The sequence below is a fragment of the Caretta caretta genome, chromosome 21 (assembly GCF_965140235.1).
Source record: "Caretta caretta isolate rCarCar2 chromosome 21, rCarCar1.hap1, whole genome shotgun sequence".
Taxonomy (NCBI): domain Eukaryota; kingdom Metazoa; phylum Chordata; order Testudines; family Cheloniidae; genus Caretta; species Caretta caretta.
Window position 1 is genome coordinate 7,923,696 of NC_134226.1, and position 19,989 is coordinate 7,943,684.

At 46.0% G+C, this 19,989-nt stretch overlaps 1 protein-coding gene across 4 annotated transcripts in view; it reads right to left on the minus strand.

The window, feature by feature from the left end:
• Window positions 1–19,989, minus strand: part of MDM4 (MDM4 regulator of p53) — a 92,783-nt gene that overhangs the window by 44,609 nt on the left and 28,185 nt on the right. For 2 of the 4 annotated variants that reach the window (XM_048826253.2, XM_048826252.2), the window contains exon 11: window positions 1,425–1,467. In XM_048826253.2, coding sequence (XP_048682210.1) covers window positions 1,425–1,467 — 43 coding nt within the window. Of the gene's footprint in view, window positions 1–1,424; window positions 1,468–13,319; window positions 19,680–19,989 lie in introns of those variants that run through there. The other 2 variants (XM_048826250.2, XM_048826251.2) reach the window with 1 other exon arrangement.

The following is a 19,989-nucleotide window of genomic DNA, read 5'->3' on the forward strand; positions in this document are numbered from 1 at the left end:
CTGTGACTTACCCAGAAGATCACCCTCCCTCTCTGAAGCCCACAGACCCTTGAAGACCCTCAGGCACCGAGGGCCCTCAGAGCAAGGTGGACCTGCTGATAGAGAGTGCCCTAGTCAGCACGGTGGTGAGAACGCATCCAAGGAGGAATGCTTCAATTCCAATCCTGACCAAGAAGAAGCATAGGGAGAAGAATGGAAGTGCAGTGAGGAAGGAGGAAAAAAAAAACAACCCTTCTTTCTATTTACATTTGATTAATCCTAATAGCATGGAAGTTCTCCGGAGACACCTCTGCAGCTGCTGATCCATATGTGCTGCATTTCTAATTTAGTAAAAAGAGACAGCGCCTGCCTCTTGGTCCATCAGCCAGTGTCAGCAGCATCAGTCATCGGGAGGGGCTCTCCTCCTCCGCTCGCACTGAGCTTCTCTTGGGACTTTGGCAGCTCTCTGATTTGACCCAATCCTGGAGGAAGACCAGGATGGAAACTCTCGGATGTTGTTAGGGAGGGAGGGAGGGAGATGCACAAAAGGGCCGAAGGGGGGAGGGGAAATGGGATAGAATGTCTTGGGATATTTGGTGTTTTTCTTAAATCCCCAGTTCCTGGAGTCGTGAATACCCCAGAATCTCATCTTTCATTTAAGAACAAAAGTACATTTCTAGACTTCTAGCTTATGGGGAAAAGTTTGAAATACGCGACCCCTTAAAGCTTCAGAAGGCATAAAGATCCTGTATTCTTTTAAAAATCTCATGAATTTCCAACCAGTCTCGTGATTATTTGAGGCCTCACTCATGTTTTTGGAATGCTTGGGGTTGGCAACTCTGAACATGAGCCATGTGTTGGGGACATGAGGAATGCCAGGGAATGAGGTACCTGGGTAATATGTACGCTGTGCACTTAGGTAGCAACTTTCATGCTAAGAGCCTACGTTACTTTGCAATCATTGTTGAAGTCTCATAATCTCCTTCCCCCATGACACAGTCAAGCATCACTGTCATTTTACAGATGGGGTAATTGAAAAGCTACATCACTTGCCCAAGGTCCCTGTTAAGAGCCGCACAGAGGAAGCCATTTATAGTACACAACTAGACAGTTTATTGATCCAACAAAACCCAGGAACTATACCGTCAAGCTGCCTGCAGGGACTCAAGAGCTTGAGCCCCAACCTCAGGGCAAACTGTTAGGAACCAGGGCACAAACCCCAGATTGGTTGTGAGTTGTATACTTAGATTTCACTACCCAAGTGTCCAGTGTAAACTCCTCAGGCACTAAAACAGCTTAAACATGGATAGTCACAGATAGTCCCCTTGGGTACTCCAATCTCTCTCACCACCCAGATGAGTGTGCCTTTGCAATAGATGGTCCCTTACACCCAGAATCACAGCAATATTCAGGTTACTCGCAGTCCCAAAAGACCAGTCACTTACCCCAGGTCGGTTCCACCTTAGAGCTCACTCCAAAGATAAGGATCTAAAGATTTATTAATAGGAAAAGGAAACAGAGTTATATTTACAAGGTTAAAGCAAGTAAACATAGATACACAAATGAATCACAATCTTAAGTTTCAAAAGTAATAGAAGCTTCTACCATAAGCACATTCTCTATGTCCCTTAGGGCTAACCCAGGCTAAGCAGATTGGAATCTCATGCTTATACCTAGAAACCTTGCCCTCCAGAGTCCAAGAAGCACAGAGGTACTCAGTTCCTTCTGTGTGGGGTTTTTATTCCCCTTATCCTGTGTGCTCTGATTGGCAAATTCAGCTGATGGGAGGAATCCACTAGTATGACTCATCTCTATGGGGGCAGTGGGGAAGAGCAGAGGAACAAAGGTCTTTTCTCCTCTTCCATGCCCCACAATAGTCTGTTTGGTGTTGATGGACCTTCACTGTTGGGCAATCATAACACCTTCTGTTGGAGACCGGCACTTCACACTAGTTAATGTCTCTCTCCTGTCTGGTGGTTTACACAGTCACAGAGGCTTTCACTACAAGTGCTTACAATATGGGATACAGATGTTGTTCTAAGTGAGATTAATGCACGCAGCAACTCACATGCGTTCAATAAAGTCTAAACACATGCTTGTAATCCTAATACCTATTTTAACAATATTAACACACAGGTGAATTAGACTCACTCCAGCTGTGTATTTTTTCCATGTTCAATTGAGGCATGGGGACCTTGGCATGAGCTGGCATCTGGTCTACCAGCGTCACACATACTATATATCGTTGAATGGCATCTACCAGCACCATATTTATTAATTACCTACTTACAGATATAAATCACTCTAGGAACAGTCCCAAAGTGAGTCAGTGGTGGATTTAGAGGGGCTAATGCACTGGACTGGAGTCAGGACACCTGCGTTCTAGTCCTGGCTCTGCAATTTATTTCCTGGACAACTTTGGGCAAATCACGTCGCCTCTCCATGTTCCTTACAATCCTGTCTATTTAGATTGTAAGCTCTTTGAGTCAGGGATTGCATCTATGTGTATGTGCCTAGTGCAATGGAGCACTGATCTAATAAAACATGGAAGGAAGATGGGTGGATGGATTAACTGTTTTGTGGGGTTTTTTTAAACTTGGAGAGCAGCCTTTTAATCAGCAAGATTTTAACTATAGCCGCTGCTTCTTTAGACACATTTCTGTGACCAAATACATGGGCACATAGGGCCCGATCCTGCAATGTGCTGCATGCCTCCTGTAAATTGCAGCACTTGGGGAGTTGAAATGGCCTCAGCATCTTTCCAAGAGGTGTTTGATACTGTGCAGGATCAGGCCCTTAAGCCCTCTCCTGCCTGAATTACTGATGTGCCCTTTTAATCTGCTGTATCAGGACATCAGGGGATAATTATACTGACCCTGATGGAAGCATAGATTGTATTCCCATTTACAGTGAGTGGAGAAGACATAAATAAGCCAAGCAAACCTTGAACTGGGCGCCTGGCTCTGGGGCTGTGAAAACACCGGGCTGAGTCAGTGAGAATAAGCTGCCATGACTTCTCAATGCTTAGACATTGCAGTAGGGACTTCTGTCAGTGTTTTGTCAAATAAAGCTGAAATGGTCACCCTCGTTTGGCTTGCTCTTCGTTTTAGTGATTGTTCAGGCTGTTATACAAATATAGTATGGCTGGACGGATGATATGTTATAGAAATACTATTGATGGTGTACCAGCGATTATGTTCCCTAAGTTGAAGGCTATTTCAGTATCTTGTGCAGTGGACCTTTCTCCAGTAGGCAACAGAGATGGATGGAAAATTATTGGTTTTGCCTTTGAAAATTTTAGATGAGGATGGAACATTTTTCATTTTCACCAAAAAATTTCCAGGAAAAATGTTGAGACTTCATCATAAAATAAACAAATACAAACAAAACTGAAAACTCACACATTTTTCTTTTTTGTCAACTGAAATCAGACAATCTGATGTTTTAAATTGACAACTGAGGGTTGGGAAGAGTTCACAAGACAGGGTGCAGCAGAGCACCCAGATGGCAGCACCGACTCATCTGATTTCCCGAGAACTGTAGAAATATCAGTGCGGGCAGCGCTCTTGGGCAATTTCTGGCCCTGCTGTCCTGGTAGACTCAGCAGCCGGTAGCCCAGCCTGCCCTTCCTGAGCCTGAAGGGAGGAGGGACTCACAGCCCAGTGTTCCCTGTGCTGGTGGGACTGGAGGTAGGAGTCCATTCACAATCCACATCCCCACCTCTGGCAGCACGGAGCCATGAAAATTGTAAGCCTAGCCCTGCTGGGGCCTGCAACCCCGGATCGCAGACAGAATCAGGAAGCACAGAAGGGCAGCAATATGAAAAAAAGCAATGTGTCTCCTGTTTAAGTTTATAGGTGAAGGTCCAGGCCAGGTTTTCTTTGATCTAAACCCATTTCACACACCTCTTACTGGAACACTGCTGCAGGCAGCCCTTTCTGAGGGACAGAGCTCTAGCTCTCTGCAAAGTACTCCAAGGGCACGGGTGCAGGACTGGCTCCTTAGCAGAGGCTGGGAAGGGAGAAGGAGGGGTAGCAATTGCACTGGTTTTGAACTGGCATCTCCTGTCAATTCAGAGTGTAGCTGCTGGTCTCTGCATGGGGTCCCATCTAATCTAGTCACAGCCTGGGGAGGGAGGTGTAGGCTTGCGGTATAGAAGACCTGAGTTATATTCCCAGCTCCACCAGATGCCTTGTGCAACCGTGAGCATGTAGCTCCTGGGAAGTGACAGAGAAACTGTAGCTGTGGGAACAAACAGCGTAAAGTTTTTATACTGCTAGGTGCATCCTTGGCCTTCATGCAGGGCTCTGCCAGGCAGCGGGGGGCTCCATGTGACCGGTTGCCCCCCATGCAGATCAGCCCCTGGGCTAGGATACAGGAGGAAAGCAAGGCAGTTGGCAGATCCCCAGGGGAACACCCCACTTGTGAGGGTTCTGGGGGGATGTGCTGCTGGGGGCTGGGTGGATGGAGACTGAGGGGGCCCCAAGCCCAATTAGAAGCGATAACAGCCATATCCCTGGAGGGTGACTTCCGCTGCCCCACATGCAGCCACCATGGCGCAAGCCCCCTGAGGAGCAGCTCAGAGACAAGAACGAACGACCCCCAGGACTGCGCTTCCCTCAACCCATGACATTATTCAGATAAAGGGATGGGAGAAGTGTTTTCAGTTGCCATGGTCATGCTGCCATGCCAAGCGGTGCTTGGGGCAACAGTGCCACCTTCTGGCCAAGTGGAATGACTGGCACGGGCAATGCAAGGAGAAAAGGTCTCCTTGTCCCTTAGTCCTTCTTGGGGTGAGGGGCTGGGTGTTAGCAGAGGTTTTCCGAAGCTATGGTGGTCCCCCACAGCTCATGGGTGTTTGGAGCCAGGCTTTAGCTCAGCCCAGCGTGGCGCTGGGCCCACGCTGTGAGATTTAGGGTCAGACTTTCTCGGCATTTGGATTTGAGGGAGCTTGCTTTGAGGCCTCAAATAAAATCAAACAAACAAACAAATGGTGGACAAACCAGGCCGCCTTTCCCGATAGCGGCTCCTTTAAGCCATTCTTGGCCTCTGGATAGAGGGTGGCGCATGGCTCCCCTGCTGAGCCCACCCTCCTTCACTCCCAACAAAACCCACAGGCATCCCCGAACAACTGAGCTTGTGGGGTTTCCAGCCGTGAAGCCTCCGTTGCACTACGAGGGGCACAATTCTTAGCTAGTGTCATGCTGCACCGATGAGTGGAACTTGGCTTTTGGATCACGAGGCCTTTAACATGGGAGAGATCCTGAGCAGGAGTAGAAACATAAACAAAAAGATAATCGAGTGACCAAGCACCCTCGACTCTTTCTGGCTTGACGAAGGTGGCCAGAGATGTGAAGCACGCTGCACCCAGCAGCTCCCTCTGTGACACTGATGAGCAGGTTTTCAGATCTGTTCCATGTCCAACGTGCTGGGTCTCCAATCATCCAGCCACTTGTTTAGATGCCTAAATGAGAGATGAGTTCTTTGGAAAATCTGGCCCCACGTCCGCTCCTGGACTCCTTGGATGATGATTCTGCCTCCCAACCCACAAACCCTGGCTGGAATCACAGACAGATGTGTGTGTTCTGGAAAGCAAAGCCCCACCACAGATCCATGCTAGGATCCCTGTCTTGGCAGCACACGGCTGCTGCTGCTATGCGTTATCCAAACACTCCCTGCCTCAGCGCTGCATCGATTTATCAAGGCGGTATAAGTGTGTGAGTTTTTCAGACCTAATTTACAGATTGCTCCGCCAGAGCTAGGATAACAAAGCACTTAAAAAAAACTAACAAGGGAGGCTGGTTTGAAGGTCCAGAAGAAGTCCCAATGCCCACGTAGTAAATCTTTAATTAAAAGAGGAATGGAACAGGGAAGCGAGTGAGTACAGACGAGATGGTAAATATTTAATCTGGACACAGTCATTACACTACCGAGATCGGAGGGGGAGAAGATGTATGAACGTGGCACCTGTAGAACATTCAATCCTGATAAAGTCACGGAGGAGATAAATAAAACATCCTGCTGCCAGCAAAGACAGGAATAAACTGATTCCCTAAGAGCTGCTGCTGGGAGGTAAGAGTTAGACGAGGAGACTGAGGACAAGTTAGGGGGCACCTGGGGATTGCCCTGCTAGCAGCAAGGGCCTGGAGTGCCCACTGAAATCCGTGAGACTGCAGTATGACTCCAGCTCTCGGCTCCACCCCTAGAGACAGAGCAGGGGAAGTTTTGGAAACCAGGAGGGGTAGCTTGCAATTGTCAAGGGAAAGGAGAGTGGGAGTGACGGGGCCCCACTTTCCGGACTGCCTCAGAGTCACCCTTTGCTCCTTTGTCACTGTCAAGCCACCCTGTCGTGGCTTAAGACTGTGAGGACCAACCTCAGGGCAGACTGCTAAGAGGCAGGGCACAAACCGTCAATCTCACACCAAAGACAATGCTTGTAGCCAATCCTATAACAAACTAGCTAAAGATTTATGAAATAAGAAAAGGAAATAAGAATGTTATTTACTAGGTTAAAGCAGATAAACATACACACACACAGATGAGTTAGTCATAAGTTTCAAAAGGTAACAGAGGTTTCCGTAATAAGCAAGCTCTACATATTCGTTTGGGCTAACCCAGGCTAAACACTGGGGATCTCTTGCTTATACCCCGGAAACCTTGCCCTTGAGACTCCAAGGAGCATAGTGATATAAGAAAAGGAGTATTTGTGGCACCTTAGAGACTAACAAATTTATTTGAGCATAAGCTTTCGTGAGCTACAGCTCACTTCATCGGATGTATTCAGTGGAAAATACAGTGGAGAGATTTATATACCTAGAGAACATGAAACAATGAGTGTTACCATACACACTGTAACGAGAGTGATCACTTAAGGTGAGCTATTACCAGCAGGAGAGCGGCGGGGGCGGGGGGGGGGACACGACCTTTTGTAGTGATAATCAAGGTGGGCCATTTTCAGCAGTTGACAAGAACGTCTGAGTTTATTTCCCCCCCTCCACCCCCCCACTGTTCCTCAGACGTTCTTGTCAACTGCTGGAAGCAGTACAGCACCTAGCACCACTGGGCCCTGATCTCTGCTGGTAATAGCAGTAGTCATAATTGAATTCAGTGACACTTTGGCTAAGAACTACAGAATTTGGCTTGTAATGAAGACCCAAAAAATGCAAGGACTAATAATAGTCCCTCCTCTGGCTGTCTTTTCTGTTTCTCTTTTAAACTCTTTGGGGTGGGGACTGTGTGTCTGACAGCGCCCAGCACAATGGGACCTGATCTCACTTGGGGGTCACTGGAATACAAACAATAGTATCAGCTTGCAGCTTCCCACCAAGTGTATTGCAAGAGACAATTTTTGCCTGGGGCTTTGGCTACAATTAAAATCCTTCACCGGTGGATTAGAAAAGGTCAGTGGAGATGGGCTTGTGATAGAAAGGAGAGTGCTATAAACTAACCGATCTCCAATTAGCACATCACTAGGGCAGCAAACTGTTGTACCTCATTTTTTGCTGGTTGCACCTTCCAGCCCGCTGCTAAAACCCTAAGCAGTTGTGCTGCTTCAGCTTCTATTCCTAAGGGTGCCTGGCTCTGGCATTGTTTGCGATCTGGGTTTGTGTTGCAGGCTAAGATTAGACAAACACAACAACCTTCCTCTCTTGTTTCAGCATCTATAGGGAGATTTGCTGTCCGTTAATGCAAATGTAAACATCACCCATAGACTTCAGTGCAGTTAGTAAATTACTTTAGTTCTAAAATGGGGTGTTTTGCGGACACCAGAACCCAGAAAAATGCAGAGAGGGGTGGTGCCAACATCAACCACACAGCTGTCATTAGAGCTGCCAGCTGGGAGCATGAAATACAACAGGAGGCAGAAGTTTTCAGAAGTGCATTTTGCTAACCTGAAGCATTTGGTCACTGAACATGTCCCTTGCCCTCTGTGCCACACCCACTGTTTACTTAAACCACTGGAGAGCTGCATGGCCTTGCAACTGGACTTGATCGATTGCAATGAATGCCCGAAAACTGGGAAACTCAAAAGAACATTCAGGCATGGAGCAAGCAGGCACAATGGAGTTATGTATTTCTATTGCAGTACCTAGTTGCTCCAACTGAGAGCAGGACTGGGTTACAGTAGGCATTGTAAATGAACATAATAAGAGACAGTCCCTGCCCTAAAGAGCTTATTATTGGCAGGATAAAGGAAAAATTATCTCCGTTTTCCAGAGGAGTGAACTGAGATCCTGCCCCAGAGAGTGTAAAGGCCAGATTTTCAAGGGCTCACCACCTGCAATTGTGGCCCAATTTTCAAAAAGAGCTCAGTTCCCATTCAGGCACCTAAATGAAAGCCAGATTGTCAGACCTGCCCAGCACTCACAGTGATGTTTTCTTTTGAAAATGTGGCTCCAGCTGTGGTTCTTCAGCCATCCTGAAAATATTGGCCAAAGCAACTTGCCCAAGCTCAGACAGGAAGTCTGTAGCAGAGCTGGGAATTATACCCAAATCCCAGTTCAGTACCTTAACCCCAAGACCATACTCAGACTTGGAATTTGGCCTCAAACCTTGCAAAACTGAGTGACACCTTAGAAACTTGCCAGGATCCTGAAGGCCCCACTACATTTGTTTAATTTTTAACATCAAAACTAAATGCACACCACCACCCTTGCTCATCCCTGAATCTACCCTGTCAGATAAACAGACATTACTTGTTGGGAGTTGGCCAGCTGATTAGCTTTCAGCACCTGCTGCTGTTACAGAAGGAGGTCACCAGTTAGCCACACGTTGGGCATCCCAAATCTTTATGAAAATGCTGCTGGGATACAGTTATGCTCCAACACCAAACGGAAGGTTAATCTAGGCTTCTCTTTAGCAGCTGAAGGAACTCTTCCCATTGTCAAATACTAACATCTGAAGGGGAATTTTCAGCTCATTGCATCAAAAGCTGGATTCTGAAACCATCCTCAAGTCAGCCTCACCTTACCTTATTGCAATTGTTCTAAAAATCTAGTGTAGACTGCATTATTACAGCAGGGTGTTCACATTTCACTCCAGCTGGCCACTGAAAACAGATTAGTCAATTTTTCTGCTAGGCTAGAAAGGCAGGATGGTTTTGTGATTAAAGTTGTGGATTAGGATTTAGCAAATAGTAATGCCTAGCTTTTATACCACGCTTTTCATCAGATCTCAAATGCTTTCCAAAGGAGTATCATCATCCCCATTTTACAGGGGAAACCGAGGCACAGAGGGTAAATGACTTGCCCAAAGTAACACAGCATGCCCTTGGCAGGGCCAGGAACAGATCTGAGCCCCAGTCCAGTTCACCGTCATCTAGGTATTTGATTCCTGGCTCTGCCACAGACTGCTGGTGTGACTTTAGACAAGTCACTTAATCTCTCTGTGCCTGCTCTGCCTGTCTTGTCTGATTAGCGTGCAAGCTCTTCAGGGGAGGGACGGTCTCTTACTACATGTCTGTGCAGTGCCCAGCACAATGGAGCCTGAGCTCAGCTGAGTTCTCTGGGTGCTACCACAATACAAATAATAGCTGCTTTTGTTTACTTACTTTTAATGTAGGGGTTGCAAATTCTGCTGGGAAAGATTTAAATCCCACCCCTATAACTGAATTAATTAGAATTAAACAAAACATTCCTATTGAACTTAGGTCTTGTTGTTGTTTTGGAAACAAAATCAAAATTTGGGGGCTTTCAGGTCTCAAAGCATTGGTCACCTTTCCTGGGTAGGTGAGACACAGGGAGTGATGGCCTTTTTCATCCACATCTCGTCCCTGCTTTGGAGGGGGAGTCAGTAAACTGGGGAAAGGAGAGTCCCACGCAGTCTCTTCCTTCCCTTTCCCGCCTGCTTTCCTCTGGAGACTTCCATGGTGGAGATTGCGATAGGGCTGTAGCACGGTCCCCTCCCCAGTTCGCTTCAACCTGGCATGCCAGCCAGCCAGCTTTCCTGCAGCAGTAGTCAGTCCAAAGACAAGGGAGAACCTAGACTCTGCACTGCATTGACCTATCTATATACCTGTATGAAAGAGCAGAAAGCAGCCAAAGGCGCCCATGAAGAGCAACGGGAGTTTTGCCACCCGTTTCACTGAGTGGAGGATCCAGCTGTAAGAAACCCAAACTGGTGTAAGCTTACAAGGGCTTGGAAACACTTGGGTGTCAGTACAGAGAAAGAGGCTTGAGGTCAGCTTTCAATGGCATTATAAATTGCTGAGTGGATAGCAGTGCATGCATCGTGTCAGCATGTGCCTTTTCAACAATATTCTGGCACAGACAGTGCCAGGGGTGATCAGGAGCAAATCCACTGACTGCAATGGAGCGACTGGCTTTTCACCAATGTATCTAAAAGCAGGTTTCCACCAGTTTTAAGTGAGCTTTCCTGCACGACGCCGTTGCTGTGAATCGTTATTTGTATTAAATTAGAGGGTCCAAAACTGATCAGGGACACTTTGTGCCAGGTACTGTACACATGTATAGTACAACACAGTTTCTTTCCCCAAAGAGCTTGCAATGTAAACAGACAAGATCGACAAAGGATGGGAGGGTAAGCAAGAGGCACAGAGCAGAAGCAGATGCAGGAATTGGACTGAGGTCTCCCGAGTCCCAGTCCTTGACGTGCTACACCACACTATGCAAGAAAAGCTCCCCTTCTCGTTTGCTAAAATGCCAAATAGCAACCTCTCCCAAAAGGAAAGTATCATGGCCCTGTCTGTAAAGAGGATCAGATGCCAGTTGTTCGGCTGCTCTTAACAGGATGTGAGCACATTGACAGGAACTGGATGTATCTACTTGATAAGTCCTCCTCTCCAGAAGTCAGATGGAAGGGTGAACAATTCCATTTCGCTCCAATACATTTTCTAGCTTCATTTTAAACAGAAGATTTGTTTTGCCTGCGGGGCTCTCTGGTGACAGACAGCTGCTATTCAACCAGGGGCAGGTAGAGAAGGGGAAGGGAAATCTCACCAGCAGAACATAGCTTATGGGGAACAGAATTGACGCAAGTTCTCTGAAATCGATTCTACCTGCCTCTGGCCAGGCTGCTCTAAACATCTGGACAGCTGTAGACACGAGGTGAGCGTGCTGCTGCACAGCTCCTCGTCAGGGAAAGCTGATGGAGCTAGGGGAACCAGGTATGCTAAGAACTATTCAGGGTATTGTTTACAAGTGACAGAGGCCACTGGTGGCAGGTGTGTAGGGTCCACAGCAATGGCAGAGTGAACGGGCAAGAGAACACAACGCAGGCACCCCGGAGAAGTGGTTAGTTGTCCAATGTGATTCGCCTGGTGAAGAGAGGTGCAGAAGCAATAGCAGATGGGAAGGGCAATTCTACTTAAGGATGGGTCCATTCTCTTTTATCACACACCGACCGGAACCCGTATGCAGAAATGTCAACGGCAGCTCTGCATACAGGGTAAGAGCAGCGTCCCACCCTCTGTGTACAGGTGCCAGCAATGCTGCGGGGGGAGTGTGTGCGCGGGGGGCATGTAAGAAAGATCTGAGAAGTTTCTGCCAGCCTGTAAAATGACAATTTCTCTTGACCAGACATGCACATGGGGCTGTGAGGAGTCCTCCGGAGATAGGCAGGAAGGCCCCCTGCAGAGCTTGGGTTTTTATCTTCCCACTGAAGGTCCTGCTTTACGCTGCAAGCCCAGGCTTATGAAATTCTTGGCAGAGTGCAGAAAAAGCTGCCTTAGGTAGAAGACCGTGCAAGTAGACTGAGTATAGAGATCCGGAGGCTCTCCCATGTAAATCGCTAGTTTGTGAGCACAATTACTGCTCTCCGACAGCTGTTTGGCATCTGAAATGGTTGGTGGTCATAGCCCAGCTGTTAACCAACAAGTATTCGCTAGCGAAGCATCACTGCAGAGCTCCCTTCCTGGCAACGGTCAATGACTAAATGGCAGCGTGGCATCTGAACAATAATTTTACCCCCAGGAAGTGGTCCTTTTAAGAGAGGACAGAGCACGGTATGATGTGGGCAAGCTTCCACTGCCCCATCCTTGTGCTATGGCTAAAGAACTCAGTCTCCAGTTCTTTTATTCCGCCACCTTTCACCAACACCGGTTGCATTTATTTATTTATTTTTCTTAGGGAGCATTCCATCTGCTATTATGAAGCTGCATCTCCTTCTGGGCCAGTGACTAGTGATAAATCACCCCCATGAGTATCTGACACATATAACACATGTAGTTGAGAATATTTTATATCTATCTAATGCATCTGGTTAATTTGTGTAGAGTCCCTCTTGCTTTTCCCCTTCCTTGACACCTGTTTGCCTGTACTTAGACTGTGCTCCTCCAACAGTGACTGTCTTTTCCTGAATGTCTGGAAAAGTACAGCAGGGATGCTACCACAAATCATAATCATGTCACAATAAAAGCACAGTGGTGCTGTTATAGCCGTGTCCATCCCAGGTTATTAGAAAGACGAGGGGGGGGGGGTTTAACATCTTTTATTGGACCAACTTCTGTTGTTGAGAGAGAAGCTTTCGAGCTACACAAGCTCTTTTTGAAAGCTTGTCTCTCTCCCCAACAGAAGGTGGTCAAATAAAATGTTACCTCACCCCTCCCTTGTCTCTCTACCAAACCCACATTACAGCTACCAGTGTCTTTATCGTTTTACCGAGTGACACTCACAGGAATAGGAGATAACCCTAATCAAGTGGACTGCATGTCCCACAAACAGTTAAATTTTACTCATGCCAATGTAAACACTCCACAGGTACATACCCACGTACCTCAGTGACGCCAGCTTTGCTGCACAGTTGGCAGCTGAGATTTCCTAACACTATGACTGAGCAGCTCTAGCAAGCAGCTCCCTATACCTAGTTAGGTGAAATTTACATTCCCATGTTCTATAGAGGAGTATGTTTCTTTTCAGATACCTAAGCTTCCTCCATGCCCACCCATTTACAAAGGGACAGCACTCCTAACATCTCAGGTTAGACAAAACTCTCTCCCCATTCCATTCTGTCACAGAAGGTTCGGGACCAGACTCTGATCTGAGTTACACTGCTATAAATCTGGTCTAACCCCACAGTATTCAACGAAATCACCAATTTGAGATGTGAATCTGGCCCATACCTCCTGCCCTAACCAGCCATAATCACCTCAGTTACCTAAATGGTACTCTGTACCATACAAGGCAATAGAAAGTCTCAGGGTACTTTTTCTATACTTTGCTCTAGTCCAGTCCAATTGTTTCCAAGATCTTCTCATTCAGTCTCCTACAGTCACAAGCAAATAAGTTACTCATATGAAAGAGGGTCTTGAGCTGCAGAGGATTTCCTATTGATCTGTTAAGCTGCACATGTACACACACAAAGTGAAATAAATAAGGTTGCTATACTGGTAACAAAGGTTTTATTTAAGCTTTGCCGAAACACAGTACAAATTAAAAACTAAACCTTCTAAGTTACCCTATCACAAGATTTCAAATGTCAATTATATTTTGCATGGGAAACAAACAAGTCATGAATTTACTCCAATCAAAGCATTGTAAAATAGTGCAAATATAAATAGAAGTATTTTGGTGAGCTTTATGATACAAGTAGGGAGCATGTATTCCATAGATATTTCACTTTTCCTGGATGAAAATATATTTAGGTGCAAAACAGGGGAAGGGTGCTTAGGGGATTTAGTAAGAAATTACCTTTTATGGAAGGGAATTGGTCTTTCTATTGTTATTCAAGAGCATAAAACATTCCTGCTACCTACACAATATTTCAGACATCTTCAAGCACTTTCTCAGATAGGTACACAGGGTTGTTGGAAGGATTCCTGCTTGCACAGCACCTTAGCTCTTATAGCACTTTATTAAGTGTTATTACAGGGTGACCAGACAGCAAATGTGAAAAATCAGGACAGCGGGTGGAGGGTAATAGATGCCTACATAAGAAAAAGCCCGAAATATCAGGACTGACCCTGTAAAATCAGGACTTCTGGTCACCCTATATTATTAGAGAGAAAAGTCATCACAAATAATTTGTAAACTGTCTGAATACAAAGAGTTAAGAATGAACGAGGAAGCTGCCACCTTGAAAGCTGAATGACCATTTGGGACACAGGGGATGTATGGAAGCAGGAGTCATTTTCAAAGCAGCTGTGTTATTTTAAAATGTATTAACAGTCGTTTAACATGCGTAACATTCACCAATTATCTTTTAGTAACAGGACCTCAGGCAACTGTACTGCTTCTCATACGTTCAGCTGTCCTCCCTGGCCGACCCTTTCCAACCTGGGCTCCAAAAGGGGGCACCGCTATAAACAGTCAGAATTTCAGAGATGTGGAGTAGCTCACAACTGACGCTCAAGTGAACAAGAGATCCAGGTGTTCAGCCGCTCCGAAAAATCAGGGCACTGAATTAAGGTGCCTAATTCTGGATTTAGGTGGTTAACTTTCTGGTGCCTGTATTAGCTTCCCATCTGTAAAATGCTGACTTCATTTGTAACGCGCATTGAGATCTACAGATCAAAAGAGCTATACAAGAGCTAGGTATTTTATTGAAATACTTTGGGTCCTGTCTCTGCAACTAAGGCATGAGAACATACTTCCTGTTGGGAAATGTCAGTAAAACGGCAGCTCTGATTGAATTAGGGCTTGTCTATACAGAAAGGTTGTACCACTCTAACTATTAAGACATATAGCTGTACAACCATAAGACATATAGCTGTTGGGGGTTGGACTAGATGACCTTCTGGGGTCCCTTCCAACCCTTATATTCTATGATTCTATGAACCCTCTTAGGCCTTGTCTACATGGCCACTTTACAGCGCTGAAACTTTCTCGCTCAGGGGTGTGAAAAGACACCTCCCTGAGCGCTGCAAGTTTCAGCGCTGTAACGTGGCAGTGTAGACAGTGCCCCAGCGCTGGGAGCCGTGGTAGCTACTCCCCTCGTGGGGGTGGTTTCTTCTCTCTCCCAGCGCTGGTGCTGCGGCAGCACTTTGACGTTGGTAGTGAAGATGAACCCCTAGTGTGGACACCGTTACACTGGTGTAAGCATCTATGGGAAGGGGAATAAGCTACATCGGACTACGGTACCTTTATACCAGTATACCTGCATCGACACGAGGCATTACACCAGTATAACTATTTCAGGGGGGAAAAAATCATATCCTTAAGCAAGATAGTTATACTGGTAAGAAAAAGAAGCTGATGCTTCTGAAACACCACTTTTATATTTGCTACATAATAAAAATAAATCTCTAAGCTGTCTAATGTTCATTGTGGCTTTCCTTTGACACAAGGGGATTTCCGCTTAGACTCCTTATAACTCTTAGCCACTGAGTAGAGCAAGTATCTCAAGCTTTGTATATATTACACATCTTCATAGGGTTTCAGTAAGGATATTATATCCCCACCTGACCCAATACATTGTACTTTCAGGCTTTTTTGATCAACATGGACTACACACTTCACAACATGTTGGGTCTGAAAACTATTCAAACAGAACTCTTAACAAAATGCACTTTTTTCAAGGCACCCGGGCAAACAAAATTCACAGTGTCCAGAAGATGTGCTTTCAAGTTTACGTCCAAGCATCCACCTTGCCGAGCGCACAAACATCAAAAGAAAGGAAGGCAGCTAGCTCGTAACCAACAGTTCCCACTTCTATACTGTTGTAAGGAAACCCTGCTGAATCTTCAACGGCCCAAAGGAAGGCAAAGGTGCGTCAGCTTCATTTTAGTGACCCTTCAGCAAGACAGTAACAAGTGTGCTTCAGATATGGGGCCAGAACCCCCAACGGTGTAAGTCAGCATAACGCCACTGACTTCACTAGAGCTATGCTGATTTACACCAGTCGGTGATCTGGCCTGTTTGCAAAACAATATTGTGAAACTGCAATTTGGTGCACTGCAGCTTAACTTGTGATTTAAAAACAAAGCTCATTCCATTTGTACATGTACAGCAAACAAAAACAGACACAGTAATCATCACACGGTAAAACAACATCAAGTCAATACAGCGGCAGAATCACCAACAGGTTTGGTGTGCTTTTGGCAGTGATAGCTCTGATCCCACACATCCCATCTCCTCCGATGTCCCTACAGAAGAAGAATAAGCTCAACGTGGTTTTGGTGCTGCTGGGTTTTGTGACCTTCCCTGGCAGATGCAGACGCACGGCTGGCTTGTTACGAATGGGTTGAACACATGGTAAAGACTGGGTTTTTGACTTGAGAGGGAGTGAAAAAAGGAAGGAAAAAGTTGCTTTGCGAACCACCTGAAAGAGTATCAAGTATTTAGTGGCCTGGAATGGTTCCCATTTCTGCTTAGACTTGCTCACTCATAGCTCCCGATGCACTGCTAGTCAGCTAGTACATCCAGGACTGGTGCTGTGCTGGTCAGTCTATGACAAGTAGAAGCACTTTCTAACTAAAAGCCACAAATCAACAGCGAGAGAGGAAAAGCCTGGATTATAACCATGGAAAAGAGATCCGTTCCCCTCTCCTCCTCCCAAGGTCAAGATTAAACCAGAGGAGAGCCACTGCCCTCTCTGCATACAACATAGCTAAGAGGGTACTGATCAATCAATGCTATATATTCTCTCTTCCCTTCCCATTTGAAACTTTGGAGATAGAGCTGCTTCAGCAGCAGTGTGCTAAGCGCTGCTCTAAGGAACCTTGTGGGGGGCCTGTACCTGCTTTGTCTCTCTACCAGGGAGATGAAGGGAGTTAGAGAGACTACAATAAAAATACTATATCAAAAAGGAATGTCGCTAGAGAGGAAACTACAGTTCTTTGTGAATATGTAAAGCCTCCCGCAGCTCTTCAGGCCCAGCTGAACTGTACACCCTCAGGAACTCTGGGCAATAAGGCTATGATGTACAGCACAAGCTGCAATGACTGGCAGTGATGGTTCAGAAGGGGGAGGCAAAATCTTCCCCAAACCACATGCTAGAGACAGGGCAGTCTAGGTGACCCAAGTAATAGGAATCCCCACCCAACTTGCACTGGATAGACACTTTACAGCAGAAGGCAGGTATGTGGATCTTAACAGTTAGAGGGTAAACACCTGCTAGATCAAATAATCCACCTCTTTGGAGGAGAGCATAGTCTTCACAGCAGAAGACGCAGCCCTTCAATGTGTATTCTATGGACACAGAAGTATGGCTTCCCAGTGTATTGAGACGCTACACCAAATGCACATTTCTTGGTATTTAAAACAGAGAAGTGACAGAGTCCACCCTACAGTTATTTTAAACAGGCCTGGACAAAGCCTTGGATAACAGATTGTTGAGAGCAAACCTGTGATGGCCAAGGAGTGCTGGGCTAAATGGGACCTAACAGGTGTTGGCCATCTTTATTTTTCTAGATTTTTATTTATTTAAAATAAGTAGGAAATAAAACAAAGGTGCTAAAAGGAGTGTGTGTTTTGAGGAGGGACGGGGGTAAGTAAATTCACTCTACATAGTGCGCTGTATTTGTGGCTCTGGCTCTGCAGGAGAGAAGGGAAAGTGCAGCAGGAGAAGGGCTATATACCTGCTTTACAGCCAACTGATATGCATAGATCTGTTGGGGAATGATCTAACCTGAAGGAGACCCTGCACTTGGTAAGATCGTGTGCTTCCATAGCACAGTCTCTTCCCTTTGCATCCTGCAGATGCCTCTGCACATGGTCCGAGGTCTGTGCTGCACAGTGATTCTCCACCTGCCCAGTGGAAGTTACTCAAACCCTAAGGGGTCCTCAGGGTAGCTGTGGCTGCAGGCGGGAGTCTCCGGTAGTTTGGATCCAGTGGAATGTGAATGACCCTGTTCCCCTACAGATCCCCCAGGCTTGAGGACAGGCACCCCACAGCCATCTCCATGTGGGCAAACCCTGACCAACCTCCACAAGGGACAATAGAGGATGCTCTCCATGAGGCAGTCTTCACAGATTTCCAACCCCTGGAGCTCCTTCCTGCAGATGGGGGTTGAGAAAGATCTGGGCAGATACTAGGATGTGCTCTTTAAGAAAGAATTTAACAACAGTTTAAAACTACAAATTCTAGCTGAGTTCTAATGGCCGATGGACCCTCTATTGCACTGTGCAGATAAGAATACCGCAGAAGGATTCTGAGAAGCGTTAAAACCTGTAAGAAACTACATCAAATTTAAGAGGGTCCAAATGTGACCAACACCACACAACAGAGTTCCTTAGATAAACCAGCTGTCAGGTGGCATACTAAGACGACCTTATTTTTCAAAATTGCACATTAGTCATTAGTAAATCTCTTCAGCACTTTAAATAGAGACATTTCTCAAATGATCAGCCAGCTTAAAAAAGGCAGGTATGCAGTTAAAACAGCTGTTGGTGTGAGGAGCTAATTATGAGCATTAGAATGCTCACATGTACACGCACAACTGTTGCAAGCGCACACCTCACCTAAGGCCCAAATCCTCAGCTGGTGTCAATTAGCATGGAGTTGACTGAGCTATGCCGATTGACAGCAGCCAAGGAACTGGCCCCCCAACTCTATATCTTAATTAAAAGGGATCCAGTAAGAAAGCAAGACATGACACCTTGCTGTTGCATGACTGCTAAATCATACAGGGTGGTTTACATATTGATTAAACGCTGGGGAGGTTTGTTTTTCATTAAGGATTTTGGGGAGTCTCTCATCCTGATCTTACAAAATACTGCAGAGAGTCAGAAGTTTTGTAACCCCCGTTTACCATTACTCTTCTGAGAACTAATCCTTGGAGAATTCAGCCTACATACATGTACACACAGACACACGCTCTTCCCGCCCTGTGTTTTCTATTTTGAGGCACTGCACAGAGTTTAGCTTACTGCAGAGCATACAACCAACCAGAGTTACATACTTATTCATTAACCATCTGGCTTCTGCAAGGATCAGTTATGAAAACAAGACCATCCGGGTGAAATCATCATCTCTAGACCTTGGAAAGAAAAGGATTTAGAAATTCTAAAATCCAGGGCAGATCAGTCAGGCCCCAGGAACGTAAACTGACACTAAAAACTGAACATTGTTTAATTTCATTACTGGGATTCCGCAACTTCCTTTGTCAGTTTGGGACCCCTGTTCTTTAGCTGAGTTACGTGGTTAGCCTCCCTTGCAGCACCATAGACACCAACGTAAACCTTGTGGCAGCTGTCCCCTGACAAGCGACCATTTAAATCCCTGAAGCACCTTGCAGCAGCATGCTATCCCATGAAGATTCTGATCACCATCTGGATCTGTTTCTTGCACACTGGACATGGCAATCTCCCTTTCTTCAACATTTTTGCACATTTGAAGCAAGCCACTAGGTGAGCAGACCTTCCATGGACAATATTCCCATCCCGTGGCCTCTTCTGGCATAGAAGGCAGGGATTCAACAAATTTTTTATATTCTCTTGGCATTCTACTTTTTCCTCCTTTTTGTGTTCACCAAAATGCATCTGTGGCTCCTGGTCCTTGCCCTTGCATTCTTCTGCCAAACCCAGGGACTCCATGGAGCTGCCAGGGTCTACATGTGACTCGCATTCCTCTGTGTACAGATCTTTGGGTCGGCAAACTGGAGCAGACACAGTCCTTCTGCAGTCTGGGACATCGATTCCCTCATCATCCTTTTTGCCTTGAATAGTATCAATGGTGGACAGAGAGAGAGAATGAGCTAGTTTGGGGCAATCAGAGTACCAGTCCTTCCGTAAGGCCCAACAGCGGTAACAGTACCGTTTGACTGGAGAGTTAAACTTCTTGCATTTGGTGCATTGCCAGCAGTCCTGAAGAATGAACGGAGTAGACAAAAACAAGAGCAAGTCAGTGCATTCTTGCTAAGGCTGCTTTCCTTTATGTGCTGGAAGCAGCAAAGAAGAGTAATCAAAAATGGCAGTGTGTCAAGGCTCCCAGATGCATGATACACAGTGGCAACTTAGAGAGCCTAAGAAACATTTCACCGTGCTCATAACACCTACAGACTCACGCCCTCTGCTTAAGAGTTTACTTTGTCTTTTCCCACCTCTCAACTTTCATGTCTTTGGAGGAAAGTAAAGTTCTCATTCTGTGCAGTTTATTGAAATTTAAGTGCCCCAC